Here is a 23845-nt window from a genome sequence, read left to right as displayed (position 1 = left end):
GAGACACCTATAATGCTCCTTTATAATCACCCAGTTATGTTGTGACGTTTGGTAGCACCCAAAGTGTTCCTCCGGCAAACGGGAGTTGCATAATCTCATAGTCATAGGAACATGTATAAGTCATGAAGAAAGCAATAGCAACATACTAAACGATCGGGTGCTAAGCTAATGGAATGGGTCATGTCAATCAGATCATTCAACTAATGATGTGACCTCGTTAATCAAATAACAACTCTTTGTATATGGTTAGGAAACATAACCATCTTTGATTAACGAGCTAGTCAAGTAGAGGCATACTAGTGACACTCTGTTTGTCTATGTATTCACACATGTATTATGTTTCCGGTTAATACAATTCTAGCATGAATAATAAACATTTATCATGATATAAGGAAATAAATAATAACTTTATTATTGCCTCTAGGGCATATTTCCTTCATAAAGCTAGGTGGTAAATATTTAGCAACTATGTAATTAGCATAATCAGCATACCAAGGAGTGCTATGAGCAACATTTATTGCAGCTAACTGCTCATCAGGAAAACTATCATAAATAGGTAGTGGGTCATCAAGCACATTTTCAATCCTAGACAAGTTATCAGCGATGGGGTTCTCAGCTCCCTTTCTATCAGTGATATGTAAATCAAATTCTTGTAGCAAGAGAACCCATCGAATAAGTCTAGGTTTAGCATCTTTTTTTTGCATAAGATATTTAATAGCAACATGGTCGGTGTGAACAGTTACTTTTGAATCAACAATGTAAGATCTAAATTTATCACAAGCAAACACCACTGCTAGAAATTCTTTTTCAGTAGTAGCATAATTTCGTTGAGCACCATCTAGAGTTTTACTAGCATAATGAATGACATTCAGTTCTTATCAACTCTTTGTCCTAGAACAGCACCAACAACATAATCACTAGCATCACACATAATTTCAAAAGGCAAGTTCCAATCAGGTGGTTGAACGACATGTGCTGAAATTAAGGCTTTCTTGAGTGTTTCAAAGGCTTCTAAACAATCATCATAAAATACAAAAGGAACATCCTTTTGCAAAAGGTTTGTAAGAGTCCTAGAAATTTTAGAAAAGTCTTTGATAAATCTCCTATAGAAACCAGCATGACCTAGGAAACTACAAATACCTTTGATATCTTTAGGACATGGCATTTTTTCAATTGCATCAACCTTAGCTTTGTCCACTTCAATACCTTTTTCAGAAATTTTATGACCCAAGACAATACCTTCATTAACCATAAAGTGACACTTCTCCCAATTCAAGACAAGATTTGTTTGTTCACATCTCTGCAAAACTCGATCAAGATTGCTTAAACAATCATCAAAAGACTTCCCGTAAACAGAGAAGTCATCCATGAGAACCTCAACAATCTTTTCACAAAAGTCAGAAATATAGCAGTCATACATCTTTGAAAGGTAGCAGGTGCATTGCATAAACTAAAAGGCATACGTCTATAAGCATAAGTTCGAAAGGGACAAGTGAAAGTGGTATTTTCTTGATCAGGTTGAGAAACAGGTATTTGTGAAAAACCAGAGTATCCATCCAGGAAGCAGAAATGTGTGTGCTTAGATAATATTTCCAGCATTTGATCAATAAATGGCAGAGGGTAATGATCTTTTCTAGTTGCTTTATTTAATTTTCTAAAATAAATTACCATTCTATAGCATGTAACAATTCTTTGTAGAATAAATTCATTATTATCATTAGGAACAACAGTAATACCTCCTTTCTTAGGGACACAATGAACAAGACTTAGCCATCTACTATCAGCTATATGATATATTATACCTGCTTGCAGAAGTTTTAATATTTCCATTCTTTACACTTCTTTCATCTTTGGATTTAACCGACGTTGGTGATCAACAATGGGTTTAGCATCAGGTCCCATATTAATCTTGTGCTGACATAGAGTGGGACTAATGCCCTTTAAATCATCAAGAGTATATCCAATAGCAGCTCGGTGCTTCCTTAGAACTTTCAATAATCTTTCTTCTTCATGTTCTGAAAGGTTAGCACTAATGATAACATGATATATCTTCTTCTCATGAAGATAAGCATATTTCAAAGTGTTTGACAATTGTTTTAATTCAAACACAGGATCACCTTTAGGTGGAGGAGGACCTCCTAGAGTTTCAATAGGCAAATTGTGTTTAAGCAGAGGACGTTGTTCAAAGAAAATCTTATCTATTTCGTTTCTTTCATGCACATGTAAATCATTTTCATGGTCTAGCAAATATTGTTCTAGATGATCAGTAGGAGGCACAACAATAGAAGCAAGACCAATTATATCATCCTTACTAGGCAATTATTTTTCATGAAGCTTTCTACTAAGCTTGGAAAAATTAAACTCATGAGATTCATCACCAAAGCTAACACCGATAGTTTGCTTCTCACAATCTATTTTAGCATTAACGGTGTTCAAGAAAGGTCTACCAAAGATAATGGGACAAAAGTCATCTTGTGGGGAACCAAGAACAAGAAAATTAGTAGGGTATTTTATTTTCCCACACAAGACTACAACATCTCTAACAATCCCAATTGGTGATATAGTATCTCTATTAGCAAGTTTAATAGTAACATCTATGTCTTCTATCGCTGCGGGTGCTATGTCATTCATATTTTCTTGATATAAGGAATAAGCAATATCACTCACGCTAGCACCTAAGTCACATAAACCATGGTAACAGTGATCTCCTATTGTAACTGAGACAACAAGCATGCCAACAACAGGTCTATGTTTATCCTTTTTATCAGGTTTGGCAACTTCTTCACAGAAGTAAATAACATGCCCATCTATATTTCTTCCAAGAGAACCTTAACCATAGCAACACTAGGTTCTACTTTAATTTGTTCATCAGGTTTAGGTGTTCTAATATAACTTTTGTTGACCACATTTGAAACTTTAGCATGTTCCTTATCCTAACAGGGAAAGGTGGTTTCTCAATATAAGCAGTAGGAACAACTGGATTAACAGTATAAAGTATAGTTTCTTCCTTAGCTAGTTCTAGTTCTTTAATTTCTTCTTTAATAGGTGGGTGATATTTAAACCACTTCTCTTTAGAGAGATCAACATGAGTAGCAAATCATTTTTCATGGTAAAAAGGATGCAGTTGCATGCATGCGTCCATGGGCGTGGTGCGTCCCCACTGTCAGCCTCTCGCGTACATTCATCTTACGATGACTCTTGTTTGTTGACCACATTGACCACACCGTGCCGAGTGCAGCAAGGCCGATGGACGACAGCGAGGCCCCAGACTGGAACAACCCAGAGATGGGGAAGACGCGACAGTGGAGTCGCAGATGGGGAGGAGTGGGAAACTTGACTGGTTCGGGTGCGCGGCAGCACTGCCGCCCACGTGAGACAGGAGCAAGAACAGAGGTTGAAGAAGGAGCACGGCTGTTGGATTAACATCCAACAGTCCAGCTGCTAGAATCATTTGTTGATTAAGTTGACAAAGCCCTGCATACACGTCCGCTTAGTAGGCCCACAAGTCAGCCACCAAATCTGCTGGGTCCAAGCTGTCATCGGGAGGAATAGTTTTTTCGCATAACAAGGACGCACTTCCTTCCATGCGATGATATAGCTGGTGGGTCCCAGCTATCAGGGGGAGGAAACATTTTTTCAGCTTAATAAGGAGGAACTTTCCTTGCGTGCGACCATGGACCTCGTGGGTCCCATCCGTTGGGCTCTCCATGTCTAGTCCTCTTCCGATGACTCTCGTTTGTTGACCACACTCCATGATAGCATGCCTAGTTTCATCAATTTCAGACGAGTTTTGGATTTACTAGAATTTAAAAACCAGGTATCTCAATGTTTGCGGCCGAGTGACGGTGGCAGGGTGTTTGAAATTCATTCTCATTTCTTGCATGGGACCTAAGCATGCAAACAAGGACACAGATTTGATTTTTCAACCAGTTTATATGCACTTGAGAATGTGCATGTAGTTCAAATTCGAATTATTCACATAAAATGCCTGGAAATCCCAGTTAATGTATAAAAATGTCCAAACGAACCCCGGAAAATTCCAAAAATAAACACAACACTCCTGTTGTTCTATATTGACACCCGAAAAAAATTGAAAACAATAAGAGGCAATGGATATCGTTTCGTCCCCAAAGGTGGCACGTTCCCAGACTGGAACGACCCGGAGATGGGGAAGACGTGGCAGTGGAGTCGCATACGGAGAGGAGTGGGAAACTTGACTGGTTTGGGTGCGGGGTGGGCCTACACTCGACAGAGAATAATAGGAGGTGCGGAGTGGAGGGATGGCCTGGTCGTCGGCGGGATAGTGTTTCGTTGCGAGGCACGCGAAATAGCGCTACTGGACGCCGGAGGCTGGAGCAGGCGGTCCCGACAGCGCTGGGGGAAGAAGACGAGAGATTGAAGAAGAATGTCGACCATTGGATGTAAATCCAACGCCTTGCTTAGGCTCCGACCTTTGTATTTTTATTTTTTGTGGAAGTGCTTAGGCTTCGACCTACTGGCCCACATGTCAGCCAGCCCATTTATTTTTTTAGTCCATTTGGTTGGCTGGGTGAAACAATGATGTAGCATCTATGCAGCCCGTTTATATATTATGGTAGAATTTATAGCCCATTTGCATTTTTCTCGAAATCCGCGGACTTGCTGGGCTGGGTGAAAATATCATGTTGGGCTGGACAGAGAAATGTTATAAAAACATAAACACATGATTGCACGTCTATTACTGCATTGGTCAGTAAAATCTTTGCAAGCTTATGTATGCAATCACTAGGAGTTAACTTGCCAAGTTATATATAAACAATTATTATTCTTATTTATAAGAACTTTCAATTTAGGAAATAAAATATCATTTTAATTTGATGAGTTAATAGGATGTGGGGTATTATTATATTTTAGGCTAGACATGGGACAATTGAGTTGGTTCTAGGAAAAGTACTGGGAGAAAACTCAGTTTACATCGAAAAAGAAAGTGTGAGAAAATTCAGATGTAGGAATAATGAAAATGAAAAATAAAGGAAGTGGGATGGTCTATAAAATGGTTGGACGAACAATAGGTTTAACGGAACCTTATGTTGTTTCTATTATATATATATGTAATAAAATAAGATATAAATATATATACTATTATAGAAGGGAAAACATAGGTTCAGTTTTGCATTCTTATAGAAAAATAGAACTGAGTTGCGTGTCATCTTGAAAAAACAAACATAACTTGGGATGCTGATGTTATAGACAAGCTAGGTTGGGAGGCCCAGAGGCCGCTTGATACCTGTTGGATCCAAAAACGTTGAAACATGTCGTGGGCTGCCCATGTTAAACAAATGATGAGGACATGACTACCTTGGATACGACCAAAAATATTGCATACATGCATATTTGTCAGGTGATTTCTAGTGCAAACTATTCGATAATCTATTTATGTTATCCAGAACAAAAATACTTCACACACTTTTGTGTTTTGTCTAATTGTAAGTGTATGGGACATTTGTACAATCCACATATGAAGATAAGGGAAAAGGAGAAGTTTAGGTTCTGTTCAAAAAGTTCTCTCACGTCACTTTTGGGCCAAGAGAACATAGAGTCCAAATCTCTCACGTTCTGGATTCAGATTCGGACTGCACAGACATACCTGACTCAAAACGTCAACAAATTTTTCATACGGACTCCAAATTGGGTGATTCTTTTTTTGTTGGAAAGTAGATTTCGTGCTATTTCCAACCCAATTGGAATCATCTTCAAATTCGTCCGGAGCATTGAGATATCGATGAAACAATCTGACGCTGCAGCAGAATCCGAGTCAAACAACAAGTCCAAAGGTGTTGCACCACCTCCACTTGGGCCCATGAGCCTTGTACGACCTAGGGTTAGTTTTAGGCTGCCTTGGGATGTCCTCCCACCTCCTTGGCCGCCACCCCTTGCTCCTATATAAGTAGATCCATCTAGTAGCTTTTTCCTGGGGATTTGTTTAGTTAAAAGTTAGCCATTGCAACTTCGTGTACTTCGTTTGTGTCCAACAACTAGACCAAGACCGCTTACGGATCCCCACCATTATCAATACTTCATATATATTCGCAATATTCAGATTGCTTTATCATATTCTTGCTTGTTCTTTGATTGCTTGCAGGAATAGACCTTCGTGGTCAGGCTGACCGTGCTTCCGGCATCATCAATAACCTCAGGAGATTGGTTTAGCGATTGTTAAGGCGCAACATCGTGCACGTTTGTAGTCGGATCGTCAAAGTCGTCTCCACCAAATCGATAGTTATCATCTCATCAAAATATTGGGACACCCTCGCCTCTATCAAGTGGTATCAGTTTTCAGGTTGCTCGGTGAGAATTTCCAGTTTTTCCTAGATTAGATTTATTTTCTTACCTATTGTCCAAGAAAAAGCCACAAAAAAGTTAGATCTATTCATCCTTTGTCCAAGCCAGTCTGAGCCTTTGCAATTTTCTTTTCATTGCTTGCATAGTTGAATTATTGGTTGCATCGTCGTGTCGAGTTGCTGGTCTTAGTGTCTAGTTCGTTTAGAGTTTTGAGTTCTATTCACATTAGTCACGCCGCCGCTGCATCGTTATCCCTTCTGCTGTCCATCACCCATCCATCAATTTTCACCACATACTACCCATCGTTCATTGTCATAATCATAGTTGAGGTCGTTCACATCTACGTTAGATCCAATCCGCATCTTATCTAGTTTGTTTTGGAAAGAGGGAGAGAGAAAAAAACAAAGAAAAAAAGAGAAAAAAAATAAAAAAAGTTAGAGAAAAAAAGAGGGAAAGAAAAAAGAAAAAAAAGTGTGAGGAAAAAAAATAGAAAAAAAGAGAAGAAGAAAAAACAAAATTCGGATCTTTCTAGACTCAATCTTGTAGTTGAATTCGGATTGGAATCTGTTTTGTGCACTGTTCAGTAAAACATGCATAAGTTCCTCATACGAAGTCCGTTTTGGCTCCGCGAGTACTCAAATGAAAGCTAGCGACGAGGCGCTTCTACATAGTTACAAAAGCTTGTTCAATATTTGGCACCTCAAAATCTGCTTCTAAATAGGTCTTTTTGCCCTCAATTCACAAACACAACTTATTCCAGTTTTTCAGGCCAGTTTTAGAATTTTTTGACTCCTCATATCAACTCGGAATTGAGTGATTCCTTTTGCATTTGAAAGCTTGAGTCAATACCATTCTTGAAAAATTATCAAAAAATTGGCACAAACTTTTCCAGAGGAAATTTGGAGAGAAAGTTGTTGATATATCCTTCTTGGCTGTTGTTTCATATCATTATCTTTACTGCTATTGTGATCTTCACTTATATCTTGCTCCTGAGAGCTACTTCATATCCTTTATTGATGCTAGTTGTGCTACGCCGTGACCTCATTAGTGTTCTAGGCTCGCGTCTCTAGTCCGGTCTAGCCTAGGACCAGCACAGTACCGTCGTTGAACGTTTATTCAACATTACATCTTTGAATTGATTATTGCTAATCTTTTACTACCATATATAGACACCGTGTATACATACGTTCCCCTGGCAATCGCTTTACTCAATCTTCAGAGTTATTTGACACCGCTGGTTGCCGATCACCACCTGCTGCATGGTAAGAACTTGTAAGATATTGAGATTTGCTATACTGTAAGCGTTTTACCATCACTTCCAAGTAGTTCATAGGAACACTTTTTTGGATTCTGTTTCTTGTTTCTACTAATTATGACAGGATCCAGAGTTAATTCATGGGCTTTGTCGATCGTGGGAGACGTCCCACCACCTTTGCAAATACCACAACTGTCACAAGAGGTGCACAAACATCCAAATGCACATGATCAGGTTAATGTATCTATACCACCATTTAATGGCCATTTTAGACCTGCTTTATATATTGAATGGGAGTTCAACATGAAAAATATATTTGCTTCCCATAATTTTGATGAACATAAAAAGGTTAAGGTTGCGGTTGGTTCTTTCACTAGTTATGCTTTGGTTTGGTGGAGTGAATATTGTCGGTTACATCCTGATTATATACCTACTACTTGGGATGATTTGAAACTTGCCATGCGACATACTTTCGTTCCCGCTTATTATACTCGCGACATGATTAAGAAGTTGCAACATTTAAAACAAGGTAGTGACACTGTAACAAAATATTATGATGATTTACAAACTACCTTGTTGCATTCCTCTTTAGAAGAAAGTGAAGATGATTTTATGGATAGATTTTGGGGAGGATGAAACCGTGATATTCAAGAGATATTAATTCATGAAGAGTGTTATCCTATGGACCATTTGTTTTGTCTTGCTTGCAAAGCTGAACAGGAAATAAAACGATGTGTTGCCCACGAGGAGAACAAGCGCACGGTGCACATTCCAAGAGTTGATATGATTGTTCCTTCAACTACTAGGCATACTATGACAACCACATCCGTTGTTGTGAGGACTACATCACCTCCACCATGTGACACATCGCTCTCGAGAGTCGCTACATCATTTGAGTTGATCATAAGAGGTAATGACAAAGGTACTGATCTTCCATCTCTACATGAGAATGATGAATGCCTTGTCAATTTGAATGCACCATCTGATGAGCTACCCACTACTTTGATCGTACCACCTATTTTAGAGGACTATGTTGATAATTTGACTTTTCCATGTGATCAAACAACTAAAATACCAACAATTTTGAGTGCACCCATTGAATTAACTGTTGATGCAAAAGAACCAATGTTTAATCATTTTGATATGACCTCTAATATTGGTGATGATTCTGTGTCCAATGACTTACTGCATGTTTGCTTATTTAAGCATGTTGTCGCATGTAAATTTGATGCAAGTAAGATTTATTCACCAATGTTGGGATGGTTTAATGATGAATGTTGTCAATCTTTTGATACGAATAAGAGCTTCACTTATATGTGCAAACTGAGTTGCAATATTTTCATGCCTTCTACTTGTGATAATTTTTTGGCTTTAGATTTCATGAACTATGAAAGTTACTCATGTATACATGTGCCATATGTGCAAAAATCAAGGGAAGTAAAAATGGATGACATATACATATACAACATGTACACCTTGTCTCTTTTGTTAGCTACATTTCAGATTAAGCAATGATGAGGACATGACTACCTTGGATACGACCAAAAATATTGCATACATGCATATTTGTCAGGTGATTTCTAGTGCAAACTATTCAATAATCTATTTATGTTATCCAGAACAAAAATACTTCACACACTTTTGTGTTTTGTCTAATTGTAGGTGTATGGGACATTTGTACAATCCACATATGAAGATAAGGGAAAAGGAGAAGTTTAGGTTCTGTTCAAAAAGTTCTCTCACGTCACTTTTGGGCCAAGAGAACATAGAGTCCAAGTCTCTCACGTTCTGGATTCAGATTCGGACTGCACAGACATACCTGACTCAAAACGTCAACAACTTTTTCATACGGACTCCAAATTGGGTGATTCTTTTTTTGTTGGAAAGTAGATTTCGTGCTCTTTCCAACCCAATTGGAATCACCTTCAAATTCGTCCGGAGCATTGAGATATCGATGAAACAATCTGACGCTGCAGCAGAATCCGAGTCAAACAACAAGTCCAAAGGTGTTGCACCACCTCCACTTGGGCCCATGAGCCTTGTACGACCTAGGGTTAGTTTTAGGCTGTCTTGGGATGTCCTCCCACCTCCTTGGCCGCCACCCCTTGCTCCTATATAAGTAGATCCATCTAGTAGCTTTTTCCTGGGGATTTGTTTAGTTAGAAGTTAGCCATTGCAACTTCGTGTACTTCGTTTGTGTCCAACAACCAGACCAAGACCGCTTACGAATCCCCACCATTATCAATACTTCATATATATTCGCAATATTCAGATTGCTTTATCATATTTTTGCTTGTTCTTCGATTGCTTGCAGGAATAGACCTTCGTGGTCAAGCTGACCGTGCTTCCGGCATCATCAGTAACCTCAGGAGATTGGTTTAGCGATTGTTAAGGCGCAATGTCGTGCACGTTTGTAGTCGGATCGTTAAAGTCGTCTCTACCAAATCGATAGTTATCATCTCATCGAAAGATCGGGACACCCTCGCCTCTATCAAACAACAAAACCTAGGCCATGGACCTGGTTGGCCCGGGACTGTCAGCCTTTTGATGAATAGTTCTCTCTCGATTCCTCTTATTTTGCTGACCATGTTGGGAACGACAGATGGTGGCGCCGCGGCGAGAGCACCAAGGCGGAGGACGATGTCGAGACCGTGGACCGAACGAACCGGAGCAGGGGAAGACGCGGGCGGAGGGGAGTACGAGAGTTGAGTGGTTCGGGTGCAGGGTGGGCTAGTAGAGCTGCTGCCGCTGGACAGTGTGTGGGAGTAGAGGGATGGTCTGACCAATGCCATAGGCTATGATGGTCAGCCACTGTAGAGGAAGAGGACGAAAGATGGAACAAAATAAAGAAATACAAATGGATAGGTGGTTGGTCTCATATGTCTGTGTACAAGACCTGCTGGGTCCACCTGAGAAGGGGAATATGTTGGGAGGAAGGAGATTCAAAGCACGGCAGCCGAGTGAACTAGTTACATACATAAGCAAATAGCCACTAAAAAAGCAAACAGGTTAAGGGGTTCTTAGAAATAATATTTCGGACAAAACAGATAATTACGACACATAGGCTAATGCATGAAACACTCGGATGATAAAGGTGCTTAAACAGATAAAGTACAACATCTAGACCTTCCTGGCACGCTTGATCATGACGCTGCAGCTGTCCGTGTACTCATCGGTTACAAGAAGCAGACACGCCCTCATGTCCAAGATCCACCTCTACAAGTCGTAGCATGTGTATACGTCCTTGGCCGTGTAGGTTATGTAGGCTAGATTCAGAGGTACCTCCCACGTGTTCAGGTCCTTGGTATCGTTGTCTTCCTTCATGTTGGCGTAGCAGGGGGCGATGATGGTCTCGGGAAGGTCAACCATGGAGTCCTTCTCCTGCCCGTTGCCGATGATCTTGTATTGCTTCTGGATGTCGACAAGCTTGTTGCACCAGATGGCCGAATCGGCGCGTTCTTCCTTCTCTCCACCGTAGCAAAGGTGCAGTCGGCGCTGCCGATGAAACGGGTGAATGCTCCAAAACCTCTGATGGCCCTACAACAGTGGTAGACGAGAACCTCGTCCCGCACGCATACCTGGGCGACGGCGATCTGCTGGTCCCTGTCAGGAGACGAATGGAGGGGCACAAGGTCTAGTCCTGCGACGTTGTGCTTTCTCGTCCTGTAGGTACTGCTCGAACTCGGCGAGGCAGAGCTTCTCCAAGTCTAGATCGTTGGTGTACATCACATTCAACTTGGTGCAGCCATGGGACTTAACGGCAAACTCAAAGGTGAACTCCTTGCCGAAGTCCATATCCAGCAGGCTCACCTCTCGGATCGCCATTAGAGTCTCTTCAAGTGAACGAGTGGATAGGCGGCGGTAGCAGTTCATTTTTTAGCTCTTGGGGAACTGGATTCAACAGTAAACTGAGTGTGTACAGGCGACAACATTTACTAGTCTCCCTCGCCGGTTATGGATTCTCTGCCTTGTTGTGGCAAAGGCAGAGAGGAACAGTGCCTCTACCTTTCCCCTACTTTGTCATTGGATTGAGAACGGACAGCCCAGATCTGGCGCAACAGGACCACTAAAACAGTGATATGAAAAGTGCACGAGTGGGTAGGCGGCGGCAACAGTTTGTTTTTCAGCTCTTGGGGAACTGGATTCAATAGTAAACTGAGTGTGTATAGGCGACAACACCTACTACCCCTCCCTCGCCCGCTGCATGCCCGGCAGAACATGCACCCTCGGTGCATTCAAACGCCTCCATTAAGAAACCTATTCCGGCCACATGTTGGTTCACGAGCGGGTCTATATTGGTACTGTAATAACAAGTGTTAGTGGTCAGTTTACTTAAATTTAATTAGCTTTAATATAGGTTTATTCTTAAAACAAGCAATGCATTGGCTCATTCTATCAGTTCCACAGGATCAACATGCACAACAATTAGAATTATTATTCTCAGGACGCATGCGATCAACACATTTGTCGCACTTTCACACAGATAATACTACCAAGTTTGAACTGTTTGTTACGGTTGTTGTCCTCTGTATCATCATGCCATGTTTCCCAGCTTGCAAGATTTAGAACCAGCAAATAAGATTCAAATAGTAAGTACAACAAAGATGCCTACACATCTCATTGATTCCCATCTTGCAAGATTCAGAACCAACAAATAAGATTCAAATACTAAGTACAACAAAGATGCCTACACATCTCATTGATTCCCAACTTGCAAGATCTAGAACCAACCCATTAGAGCCTTTTTGATAAAGTGAATATCAGGATTAAATCCATCTTGGCTAGCCGTGTCATACAACCCAAGAACTTGGTGAATGCTCTTAACCATCACAACATCTGTAGTTGAGTATTCATGTTTGCACAACACAGATAATAAAGAGCATGATTACTATAATAGTGGCACTATTGGAAGTCAACCTGCTGCTCCACTCGATGATTCAATTCATGCCACTTTTTCTGTAGTTCACCTAAAATGAAACAAAGATTACATCATTCAGCTAGCAAGAAGCACTTTCTCTCATGAGCTCGCAGGTTCTTCTTTAGTAGTTGCACAAAAATTGAGCAACATTAAGGTTGGCTATCCTGCTCATGTAAGGTGCAACTATAATTTGCTTATCCTTTTGTGCAGTTCCACTAAAACGAAGTGCCATTATGGTGACAGTGATGGCTCATCTCGCAAAGTCTAATAAAATGTTGCACGAGATTACCTGCAGAATTTGATGGAGATTTTGGGAACTCCAATCGCCATTTTGTTCAGTTCCACCAAAATTGCGAGATGTTGCCCACGTGTCATTTTAGTTGAACTACACAAGACACTCATTCCAAAAAAAGTGTTTTGTGCAGTTCACCAAAAGGTCACAATAGCAACAAGGTGAAATGGATATCCCTAACTGCACAAAAAGATAGAAAGTAAACAGTTGTTGATCATTTAGAATATACGAAAAATACACGAAATGAAAAGAAGCATCTTAATTATGTTCATGGCAATCACGCAAGGATAGTAGAAATTTTAAAATGTTAGCAATGCTTCATGTTATCGGAAGCATTATGATAAACAATGATATTCGTCAAATATGGGGTTACTTTAATGGTGGCATTGCTTGTTTACCAGATATAGTAAATCAACAACAGCTAAAGAGTTGGTTTAAGGGCATGGGACCGTGGGGACGCCAGGTCAATTAGCAGCATAAAGAAGCAACTTACTTATCATACTGGGCGAAACATCAGGAGTACCATTTGTAACATGGTTTAATTGCATCATATCACTGGAGGCATTAGATTAACAATAACACTGGTTAGACATGTCCTTAAGGTAACAGTGTGATCACTTCATTTTACATGCACCCTTACATTAACAACAACAAAAAGTTGGTATAAGGACATGCGACAATGGATGCATCAGCACAATGTACCCACAAGGAGGCATAAAGTGGTGATGCCAACTTTGTTCATGCTCTGTGAGGGTAGCAAATCTAATCCTGGAGACCTTTTACTATGTGAGGATAGAAAATCTAATCCTGGAAACCTTTTACTATGTGAGGGCAGCAAATCTAATCCTGAAGACCTTTTACTATGTGAGGGCAAGAAATTTAATCCTAGAGACCTTTTACTATGTGAGGGCAGCAAATCTAATCCTGGAGACCTTTTACTATGTGAGGGCAGCAAATCTAATCCTGGACATACTCTGTTGACTTGTCCACCAGCCGCCACTCTCTGTCCTTTTTTCAACCAATAATAGATTTGTTCCTTATCCAGTTTGTACCACGTTTTCCCATTATTTCGCTTTTCAACCAAGAAACCGGTTGGGTATCCGATCTCTACTACTTTCCCCCTGTTATTTCCTCTTTGAATCAAGTCCTAGATTCATGCTACGAATTTTCCCCCTTTCTTCGCTGTTTGAACCAAGTCCTAGATTTGAATGCATGAAGTAGCTTTACCTCTAATAATACGAAACATTTAGGTGGATTTGGAAGAGCTGATGGAAGTAGAAAAAGATGCACATGCAGACACGTGAGGAGCTGGGGCAGTAGAGCAAGGCCACTTTCGAAGAGCTTATACCTAAGGGTCGTCGGGATGTCAGCGGTGAAAGGTTGGATGTGCGCACAATACGGCAGGGAGGAAGAAGGGTCGGAGGACCTCCCGAGCCGGCATTGTGTTGGAGAGAACGTCACGGGTAGTGGATCGGGCCTCGCCGGCAGCCGTGGGTTTCCTCCCTCGCCGGCGACGACCACGTGAACGATGCACCTTAGTCCTCTACACACACCGGCCGAAGGGATCCGGCCGGATCTGTGACCAACGGTGAGCAGAGAGAAAATGTCGCTACTGCTGTCTTGTTTAGATGTGGAGAGGATGAGAGAATGAAGAGATCAACCCTAGTAAAGCAAGCGCTCAGGCCCCTGCGTACATATATAGTGGAGTGATTATCTTTTCTCTCTCCAGAACAAGCTTCAATTTGTGTATGTTGCATTAAAGAAAAGAAACTCTCTATTTAAGGTGACTAACTGTACGACTCCTACTTACTAGTAGTAGTATTGTTCACTTGTGCTCCCCGGCCCTCCATTCATTGAACAACCCCACGGGTGAATAAACATACAGTACTAGTATTTATATAGAACGAACAAGCTTGAACTATTTTTGCATAGTTAAAAGTTGAGGGTGGGGCTTTTCCCGGGCAGTATGCGCGGCAGTTTTCGCATAGGCGGTTTGACAGACAGGCAAGGATGGTGAGGGAGTAGCGGATTCAACTTACTTACTGCTGGAAAGGTCGGGCTGTGCAATTTGACAGCGCGTTACTGCTGGAAAGACTTGTGATATGACTACTCACTATAGTCATGAATTACTGGCGCTACGACCGGGGTGATGCCCCCTTCCGTTCCGCACTCTATTCTGGTGCATGACACATCGACCCGGATGCTGGCTCTCCCACATGTGAGCAAAGTACGTAGTAAGAAGGAGCAAAGAATCATGCGGTATATATAGTGTATATACTAGTACTACTACTCACATCGGAGGAGTGCGAACCACGGCAGGCCAGTGAACCAACAATGCGAACCATGGCAGCCCAGTGAACCAGCAGTAGAAAACAATGTGGTGATATGGCCATAAAAAACAATGTGCTATGGTCCAGACTGTAGCATGTACAGTACTACTCCTCTTTGTTTGGATCCCTGAGTTGGAGCTAGTTTGGTTTGAAAGCCTCAAAGTATCCAAACAGGAGGGGTTAGTTTGAGCTAGTTTTCTCTAACCCAGTCAAAAAAACCAGCCCGGTGGAGAGGTTCTAATTGGGTTAGTTCTCCTCGGGCCCACTAAAAGAGAACTAAAAAAATCTGCCCTGCCTGCACCAGATCGCTCCCCCCCTGCACGACTCCTCTCCGTTTCCCATCAGGCCGTCCGCCCAAGTGCCGCTCCGTCGCTCGCCCTCTCCCTCCTCCGGCCGCCATCTCCATCTAGCCTCCGTTTCCCTCCTTTGGCTGCCCTCTCCCTCAGGCCTCCGAAGCTCGCGCCGCTCCCCCTTCACCGGTCATTTTTCTCCCTCTTCGTGCACGGCAGCGGCGCATCTACCAAGGAGGTCGCGAGAGGGGTGAGTTTGTTCGTTCCTTCTCTGTCTCACAGCCATATCATTGATTTTGCTCGCTCTAGCGCAAATTCTGATTTGGAAAAGTAGATCCTGATTAAACTTGGTATAGATTTGTGGTGCACGCATAGAATTGTTTGATGCTACTTGAGGAGGTATTAAATCTTTCTAGAGGCCCAAAGATTCAATTCACCTTTCTAGGTATTTTAGTTTCAGGCTTGCATTATTTCTAGAGGCCCAAAGATTCAGTTCACCTTTCTAGGTATTTCAGTTTCAGGCTTGCATTATTTCTAGAGCCCCAAAGATTCAGTTCGTAGTCGTCGGCAAGCGGCCCTGCTACCCATGATGGTGTCGACCTCAACTCGCAAATGCCGGCGTCGGAGGGGTTCCCCGGGCTTGTGCTCTATATAGCCTTCCTCTATAGATTTGTAAAGATGGTTCGTTTATGTCAATTGTGAGAGGGAGGAGGCCACACAAAAGCCTACCACACCAAATCCGGCAGGAAATAGGGTCCAAAGTAGTCAAATGATTGAGAAAGAGCATTTATTGTCAATCTAACCCTGCCATCCATACACCTCTTTGGTTAGAGTTAGTTCAGGGTTAGAATCTAACTCTAACCTCTAACTGAGTTAGTGTTCTCCTCGTCTCGGTTCATCGCCATCATACTTTCCCCATTCCTGTGTTTTCAGTATCGTGCGAATCAAAGAGGCTCTTGGACTGGTTTAGGTCCGGTCATTTTTTATATGTGTGTTATGTCCAAAATTTAATGAACGTTCTCCGGTTTCTACGAAAATAATCTGGTTTCATGTAGTAATTCATTCATTTATTTATTCTTCTGCGGGGGGTTTGCATGTAATTCGTGAGGTCTGAAATGTAAAGTACCCCGGCATATGCTCCGAGTCATGCATGCCATATGACCCAGATGTTCTTTGTCCCTCATGTCGGCAAAAGGGAGCATGTGGAAATAGCCTAGGAGTACATATAGCAGGATAAATGTGTGAAAAAATATGTACTATGAAGCGTAGCTGCGGTTTGAAAAGGAGACCTAAAGTGATGACAGGTATAGGTTGCACGCATCCAACTAGTGGTACTATACATACAACTACTTTTTCCCTAAAAAACGATGTACGAGTGCTCAGTACTCCTATTCTACCAACACGAGTCCCATCTGACAACAGCGTCCGTGCTACAGCTAGCTCTTCTCCCTCGTTTCTCTCTTCTAATTCTAAACTCAGCCGACGCGCGGTGGGCGGGGTGGGATTTGCCGATCGTCGGTTTTCTCAACTGCGGCCCCACCTCATAGTGAAAATGTTATGACTGGAATAAAAATGCCATATACTCCCTCTGTTCCTAAATATAAGTCTTTTTAGATATTTCAAATGGAATACAACATCCGGATGTATGTAGACATATTTTAGAGTGTAGATTCACTCATTTTGCCCCGTATGTAGTCACTTGCTGGAATCTCTAGAAAGACTTATATTTGGGAACAGAGGGAGTACTATACTAATAAAACATTAAGGCCACGAGGCGATGCAGTGTTGGTTACAGGAGGCAAGAAGAAAGATGCATCCATTGACGACGTCCACCTCCTCGACTCAGGGCGCCGGCCCACTGAACGGCAGCTAAGTAGCAGCGGCTTTCGTGGCCAGGTCAACGTGCTTCTAAATAATGGCGTCCAAAGATTCCAGGTGCTGGAAGAAGGCCAACGTCTTTCTGTCCTCGCTAGCCTTGTAGTGGCCTATGTCGATGATTTCCTTGTATACGTGGATGTGCAGGTCGACGATTTCTTGCATGGTGAGGCGCTGTGCAACGAGCGCGGCCTCGAGGTGCACATTCTTCGTCGCGACCTCCAGCACCTACAGGGCCAACAGGGCTTGAAAGAGTTCGTCACCATGGAGGACGATGAGGGTGGCAGGTAATGAGGATCCTACGCGCGCGGGCTGGAGCAGTACGGCAAGGTCGTCCGCGCGCTTCTTGACGGCAGTGAACTTGCGGATGGATTGGACCATCATGTCGTCCATGCGAGAGGCGAAGCCGGCGTTGGCGAGGGCTACAACGTCGGTGGTCTCCATCACCGTCTAGAAACGCTGCACGGTGCAGGGCCGCAGGCCGGCATCATAGATGATTTGGCACAGTCGTCTGCCGCTCGCGTCCATCGCCTCCATAGGTGCTTGTGGCGTCTGGTCACTTGGTCTTGGATTGGAGTGAGTAGTGTTGCGCAGAGACTAGGAGTAGATGGATTGGAGTGGTGGGGTGCCTTTATATGAGAGTCCAAACTCTGTTGAATTCACATCGTGATGGCTCTATTCTGCTTCTCCAATTAATTCCCTCTGCATGCCAATTGAGGATGCATCATTGACCGTTCAACGTCTGGGGAACCACTACCCTCTCCCTCCTTGGCATTCAAGCTGTATCAATGTAAATGCGGGTCAAGAAGGCACTAGTTACTACATTGTGCACTGCGATAGTGTGGGGGTGCGACGCGAACGGCACAGGCATGCTGTACTTGTTCCACTTTCTCGTTTTGAACTCGTGACTTGTAGTAATGCTCAGTTTTGAATATACTTTATAAGTTTGGTTGTTGCGCCAATATATACAGCACTCCCTCCATGTAGGTTGGGTCGCTAAAGTCAAAATTAGACACAAAACATGATGGTGAAGGACCAGTCTACCTCGGTCCCGGTTTATTGCTCCCTGTCATAATCTGTGCAAAATTTTGACCATAAATTTGACTAACAAAAGGATCATGCATGTCACCAAAATTATATCACTGAAAACTATGTTCCAATACAAATTAAATTATATAATTTTTGTTGACATGCACTATCATTTTGTCAGTTAAATCTTTGGTAAAATTTAGCACAAATTACAAAAGGGACTAATAAACCAGGACCTAGGTAGTAGCACACCAGGTCGAAGACAGTGATACTACATATAATTAACACCTAATAGGAGCAAGGGATCACACATGCATTTACGACTGGAATAAAAATGCCATACACAAATAAAACATTAAGGCCACAAGGCGATGTAGTGCTCGTCATAGGAGGCAAGAAGAAAGATGCATCCATCGACGACGTCCTCCTCCTCGACTTAGGGCGCCGGACCACCGAACGGCGGCTAAGTAGAAGCGACTTTCGTGGCCAGGTCGACGTGCTTCTGAGCAATGGTGTCCAAAGATTCCAACCGCTGGAAGAAGGCCAACGTCTTTCTGTCCTCGCTGGACTTGTAGTGGCCTATGTAGACGATTTCCTCATAGACGTGGATGTGCAGATCGACGGTTTCTTGCATGACGAGGCGCTACGCGGCGAGCACGGCCTCGAGGTGCAGGGCACCAGTGTTTCAAAGAGTTCGTCACCTTGGAGGCCGATGAGGGTAGCAGACAACGAGGATCCTGGGCACGCGTGCTGGAGTAGTACGGCAAGGTCGTTCACGCGCTTCTTGACGGCGGTGAACCTGCGGATGGAGTCAACCATCATCTCGTGCATGCGAGAGGCGACGCCGGCGTCGACAAGGGCTATGACACCGGCAGTCGCCAGCACCATCTGGAAATGCTCTGCGGTGCGGGGCCACAGGTCGGCGTCTTGGACGACCTGGCATAGCTGACTGCTGCACGCGTCCATTGACGCCATGGGTGCTTGTGGCTTCTGGTCACTTGATCTTGGTCTTGGATTGGAGTGGGCAGTGTTGCGCAGAGACTAGGAGTAGATGGATTGGAGTGGTGTGGCGCCTTTATATGACAGTCCAAACTGTGTTGCATTCACATGCTCCATTCTGGTTCTCCAATTACTTACTCCTACCTCGGCATGCTACTTGAATGCTGAGGCATCATTGACCGTTCAAAGTTTCGGGAACCGCTACCCTCTGCGTCATTGCCATTCAAGCCGTATCAACGTAAATGCGTGTCAAAAAGAGACTAGTCAGTAGTATAGTCAATATTGTCTACCGCGACCAAGGCGGAGAGGAAAATGAGAGAACTACGCATTTATTTACGGTGTAGATTCACTCATTTCGCTCCATATGTACTCCTTTAGGGTGTAGTCTAGTCACTTGTTAAAATCTCTAGAAAGGCAAATACTCCTTTCCAGTTTACAGGGCTATACTAACAACTAGTACTAAAATAGTGGGCTCACATAGCAATTTTGTCTCATGCAAGAGCCTGGCTATATGCGTGCTCCAAGGCTCCGCATCACGCCCCACCCCTACACAAAGACTGCCACGCAAGCGTTCGCAGCTGCCACGTTTGGGTTGCACTTGGCTCTTCGCCTCTTCGAGAAGACGAACAATGATGTTACTACTACTTCTAAAGTATCGAATCCACTACTGCATGTCCATCCACCGCGTGCGGGAGGGATAGCTTGTTGTAGTACAAGCAAAAGCATGTCCTCGTCTGCGAGCCACCGCACGCATGAGCAAGGGAGAAGGCGTGCAGTAGTAAAATCAAGCTTCTCCTCATTGTACGAGTTGACGCGACACATCGTAGCACTGGCCCCACATGCTTGCCTCTAAACTTGGCTAAAAGACCCGCAATGTACAATATATTTGCCGCAACCTCTAACATTTACCCCACCACAAATTAAAATATATATTCCTGTCTTGACCAGATGAGCGTGCAAACTACAATCACCAGGATGACAGGTAGGGCAAAAAGATTATTTTAATAAAAAATGCTTCGAGACGGCCTCATAGCATGGAGCCGACCCGAACAATTTTAAGCTTAGAGGCACGGTACACGCTAAAACTGCCACACGAGTGTCCGGGCTGCGCTTGGCTTTTCGCCTCTTCGGGAAGTCGAACAATGATGGTACTACTACAGTGGAGTACTACAATATGCTTCTAGCCATATGACACCGAATGAACTATTGCATGTCCACCGCGTGCCGGAGGGAGAGCGTGTAGAGAAAGCTTCTCCTAGTCCTGCTAGCCACCATGCTCATGGGCGAGGGAGGGACGCAACTTCATTGACTTACTGCTCCTTCCTTTGCATGTATGACAGGTGGGCCCAATAGGTGGGTGGCCCACCTATCATACAGCCAAAGGCAAGTGCAATTAAGGCACCGGAGCTCAGCCCACGAGGGAGAGGGTGTTGTAATCAAACTTCTCGGTGTTGTACGAGTTGACACGACACATCAAAGCACTGCACTCGATATATTTCAATAATTTGCATTTACCGATGCATTAATTACAACGCATGCACGCATGCTGTGACTTTCCTTTTGATAGTTGCATGTGTTCATTTAATGCACCTTGAAGTAGTATGAATATGTGATGGTAAAGCTTTGTAATGCCCTGGCCCTAAAGCAAGAGATGGTTGTGCACGAGGAGGGCGAGATCATGACGACGGAACAGGACCCGATGATGGAGCTCTCTATAGTCTCGATGGACCTCACCTTGCTCCGCTGCCCCTTGTGCCTCCGTCCCTTGAAGCCTCTAGTGTATGAGGTTTGACTACACCTCGTCCGTTCGGCTGATCGAGCAAGGTGCATGCTTCTTGATTGATGTGTTGTTCGATTCATTTGTGCGGTGCAAGGGAGGGCACATGTCCTGCGCGGACTGCTGCGTCGAGCGCCCTGGGAACCAGCGGCAGTGCCAGAAGTGCCAGTGCGGCGGTGGCTTCGACGTGCGGAACATGGTGGTGGGCGTCGTCCTCTCCTCGGTGAGGGTAGAGTGCTCGCGCGAAGGTTGTGGGCTCTACGTCACTTACCACAATCTCACCGAGCACCAGAGCGTGTGTCCGCTCGCGCCCTACAAATGCCCCGTGCCCGTCTGCAGCTACAAAGGCCCGCCACCAGCGCTCTCCCACCACATCAGCACCGTGCATCCCATGCCCGTGCACAGGATCCAGTACGGCAAGGTGCTCCAGCTGCAAGTGCGACTATTGGATCCACGGCTCTTGCGGTTCGCAGAGGAGGACGGCCGCGCGTTTTTCTTGGTCGACGGCATGCTCGACATCAACGCGCCTATCACCATGTCGGTCATCTGCATCAAAACGGGGGCGTCCCCACTGCCGCACTACGTGGCCAACCTGTGGGCGAACGGCCCACCATGGGAGCCCAAAGGCAGGAACAACGCCGCCAAGGTGGAAATGGAGGTGACAAGCAGCAAGGATCCCGGCGATGTCGCCGTGCAGGAGCTGATCTTCTTCACAGTTCCGCCCAAGCTGCTGGCGGGGGCTGGGTTGTCGAGGACGGTGTCCCTCCACATTCAGATTGACAAGCTCACCTCCTAAATGATTCTACAGTGCCTTCTGTTTATCTTAGTAATATGCTAATATAGGGGTTAGCTCGGTCTACTTTAGCTTAAGAGATGGTGGGTTTTGGTGGCAATGCAACAATTACTTCGACATCAGATCAACAGTTAAAGTAATTTCCAACAGTTGAACGGATATTTTGTGTCTGTTGGATATAAAGATCCTTTGGGTAAGAAGTATAACAACTTATATGCTTGTTTGTTCAGGAAGTGTTGCATACTTGTGACAGTTGATGCGACACATCAAAGTAGTACTACTACTATTAGTACTCCCTCCGATCCTAATTTCGCTGAGCATAAGTCGAGGCGCAAATACCAAGGAGGGCCTGGTTGTGTCTATACTTAGACAACTCACCCGATTGCGCACCAGGCAGACGAAGCTCGTGTCGTGTTGGTGTCATGTGTAGCCCGGACATTAACCGAAACCTCGTGCCTCCAGCTTAGCCTCCGCGTTTTAAACTTCTCAATCTCAAGGACAAGGTGCAACATGAAACCTATGATAGAGCCAATCTGATGGTTGAGAACACTACAATTCGTAGCTACAAATGTGTGTGTGAGAGAGGACGAGTGTGTGTGTGCACCTCTTCTCTTCCTGTATAATGTACTAAACTTAGAGTACAAGTGTATGTGGGTGCATCAACCTAGGAAGCTAGAGATGGTGCATGCGAGAAGTCCCGAGAGATAGGTGTAATGCGTCTGAAAAAAAGACTAGTCTATAGCTCGCCACGAGGCTATTCCCATCGAATGCCCCAATAACTGTAAGATATGTATCCGACGGTGCCAGTTATTGCACGTACACATCAGTAGAAAAATAAGTACCATGGCATATGCTACACCACGGCCGAGAACACGTGCCCACGTTACGCCATCCGGGAATAGTGTCGCACTTCAAAACTAGAACCGTCAATAAATTTTGAGCTTGCGTTTCATCACATTCCAAATTACTACTACGACGCTATATTTAATTGCAAACCTGTTCACACCGATCACAACCTAAACGGTTTCCCACTTAGGAGCGTATTAGTACTCGGTTGTAAATACTACTATGCCAAGATGACTGCACATTCCTCCTCAACTCCTCATCCACAAAAACAAACAAGTCATTCAGCATCCTTCCCTTGCGTCTGCCATGGCCAGCGTGAGTTCTGGGTCGAGAGATTACCACCAAGGAGAGCGAGCATGGAAGCGGAAGCACGAGAGATGTCCCGCCTCGCCTGATAGCATCCGACATGTCCCGCCACGCAGAAGTAGCAGCACAGAGGTCACGCCGCGCCATCGATGCAGCAGGCTGGTTCGGCCGCGCCGCGGAAGCAGCAGCGATGTCCCGCCGCACCGCAGCGGCCTAGGAAAATGTCTCGCGGGCAGGCGACGACTCTTATAGGCGCATGCATGTGATCGTCCATAGCCATATCGATTAGATCTCTGGCTGGGTGAGGTTGTAGGATGACATGAAAGCCTCATTTGAATAGGCTACCGACGTCATCCGACAACTAAGGGAGGGCAATGAGAGGCTCTGGGCCGAGCACGACCTGCTGTGGGCGAAGATCGTCCGAAGTGCAGAGCAGTAGGAGGACACTAGTGCCTTGTTGAAGAGGACCAGCATCATCGTCAAGAAAATTATGGACGAGAATGACATGCTCTGCATCGAGCGCCAAAGGCTGGTGGAGGAATCCGTGGATGCTCTTAAGCAGCGTCTTGAGGACACGACAGAGCTGATCGCCACTCGCCGTAGAGACTAGTTCCCGCGGCCTGCAGCAACGCATCAAGAAGTTAGAGATCAGTGAGCCAGATCGTTGTCTTCCTTCTTCTTTTGCCCTTGTGTATTTCGCGCGTAGCCGCATGTGGCTTTTTTAATTATCTTCCTAATTATGTAAGACAATTATTATCCACTGTCGTCGTCCTTATATATTCATCAGTCTTGCTATAAGTCAGCAGATGCTACA

The 23845-nt window shown here is 44.1% G+C and overlaps 1 protein-coding gene across 1 annotated transcript; it reads left to right on the top strand.

Moving 5' to 3' along the window:
- The first annotated feature begins 21192 nt into the window (after positions 1 to 21192).
- Positions 21193 to 23470, top strand: LOC147959659 (uncharacterized). The gene is made up of 2 exons (XM_087532806.1): positions 21193 to 21843; positions 23372 to 23470. The coding sequence occupies exons 1-2, from the start codon at positions 21193 to 21195 to the stop codon at positions 23468 to 23470; spliced, it is 750 nt and encodes a 249-aa protein (XP_087388932.1).
- The last annotated feature ends 375 nt before the right edge of the window (positions 23471 to 23845 follow it).

Source organism: Triticum urartu, chromosome 7A (assembly GCF_056163025.1).
Source record: "Triticum urartu cultivar PI428250 chromosome 7A, HENAU_Tu73, whole genome shotgun sequence".
Classification (NCBI taxonomy): Eukaryota; Viridiplantae; Streptophyta; class Magnoliopsida; order Poales; family Poaceae; genus Triticum; species Triticum urartu.
Note: the sequence above shows the minus strand (reverse complement) of the source record. Positions and strands in the feature narration are given on the sequence as shown.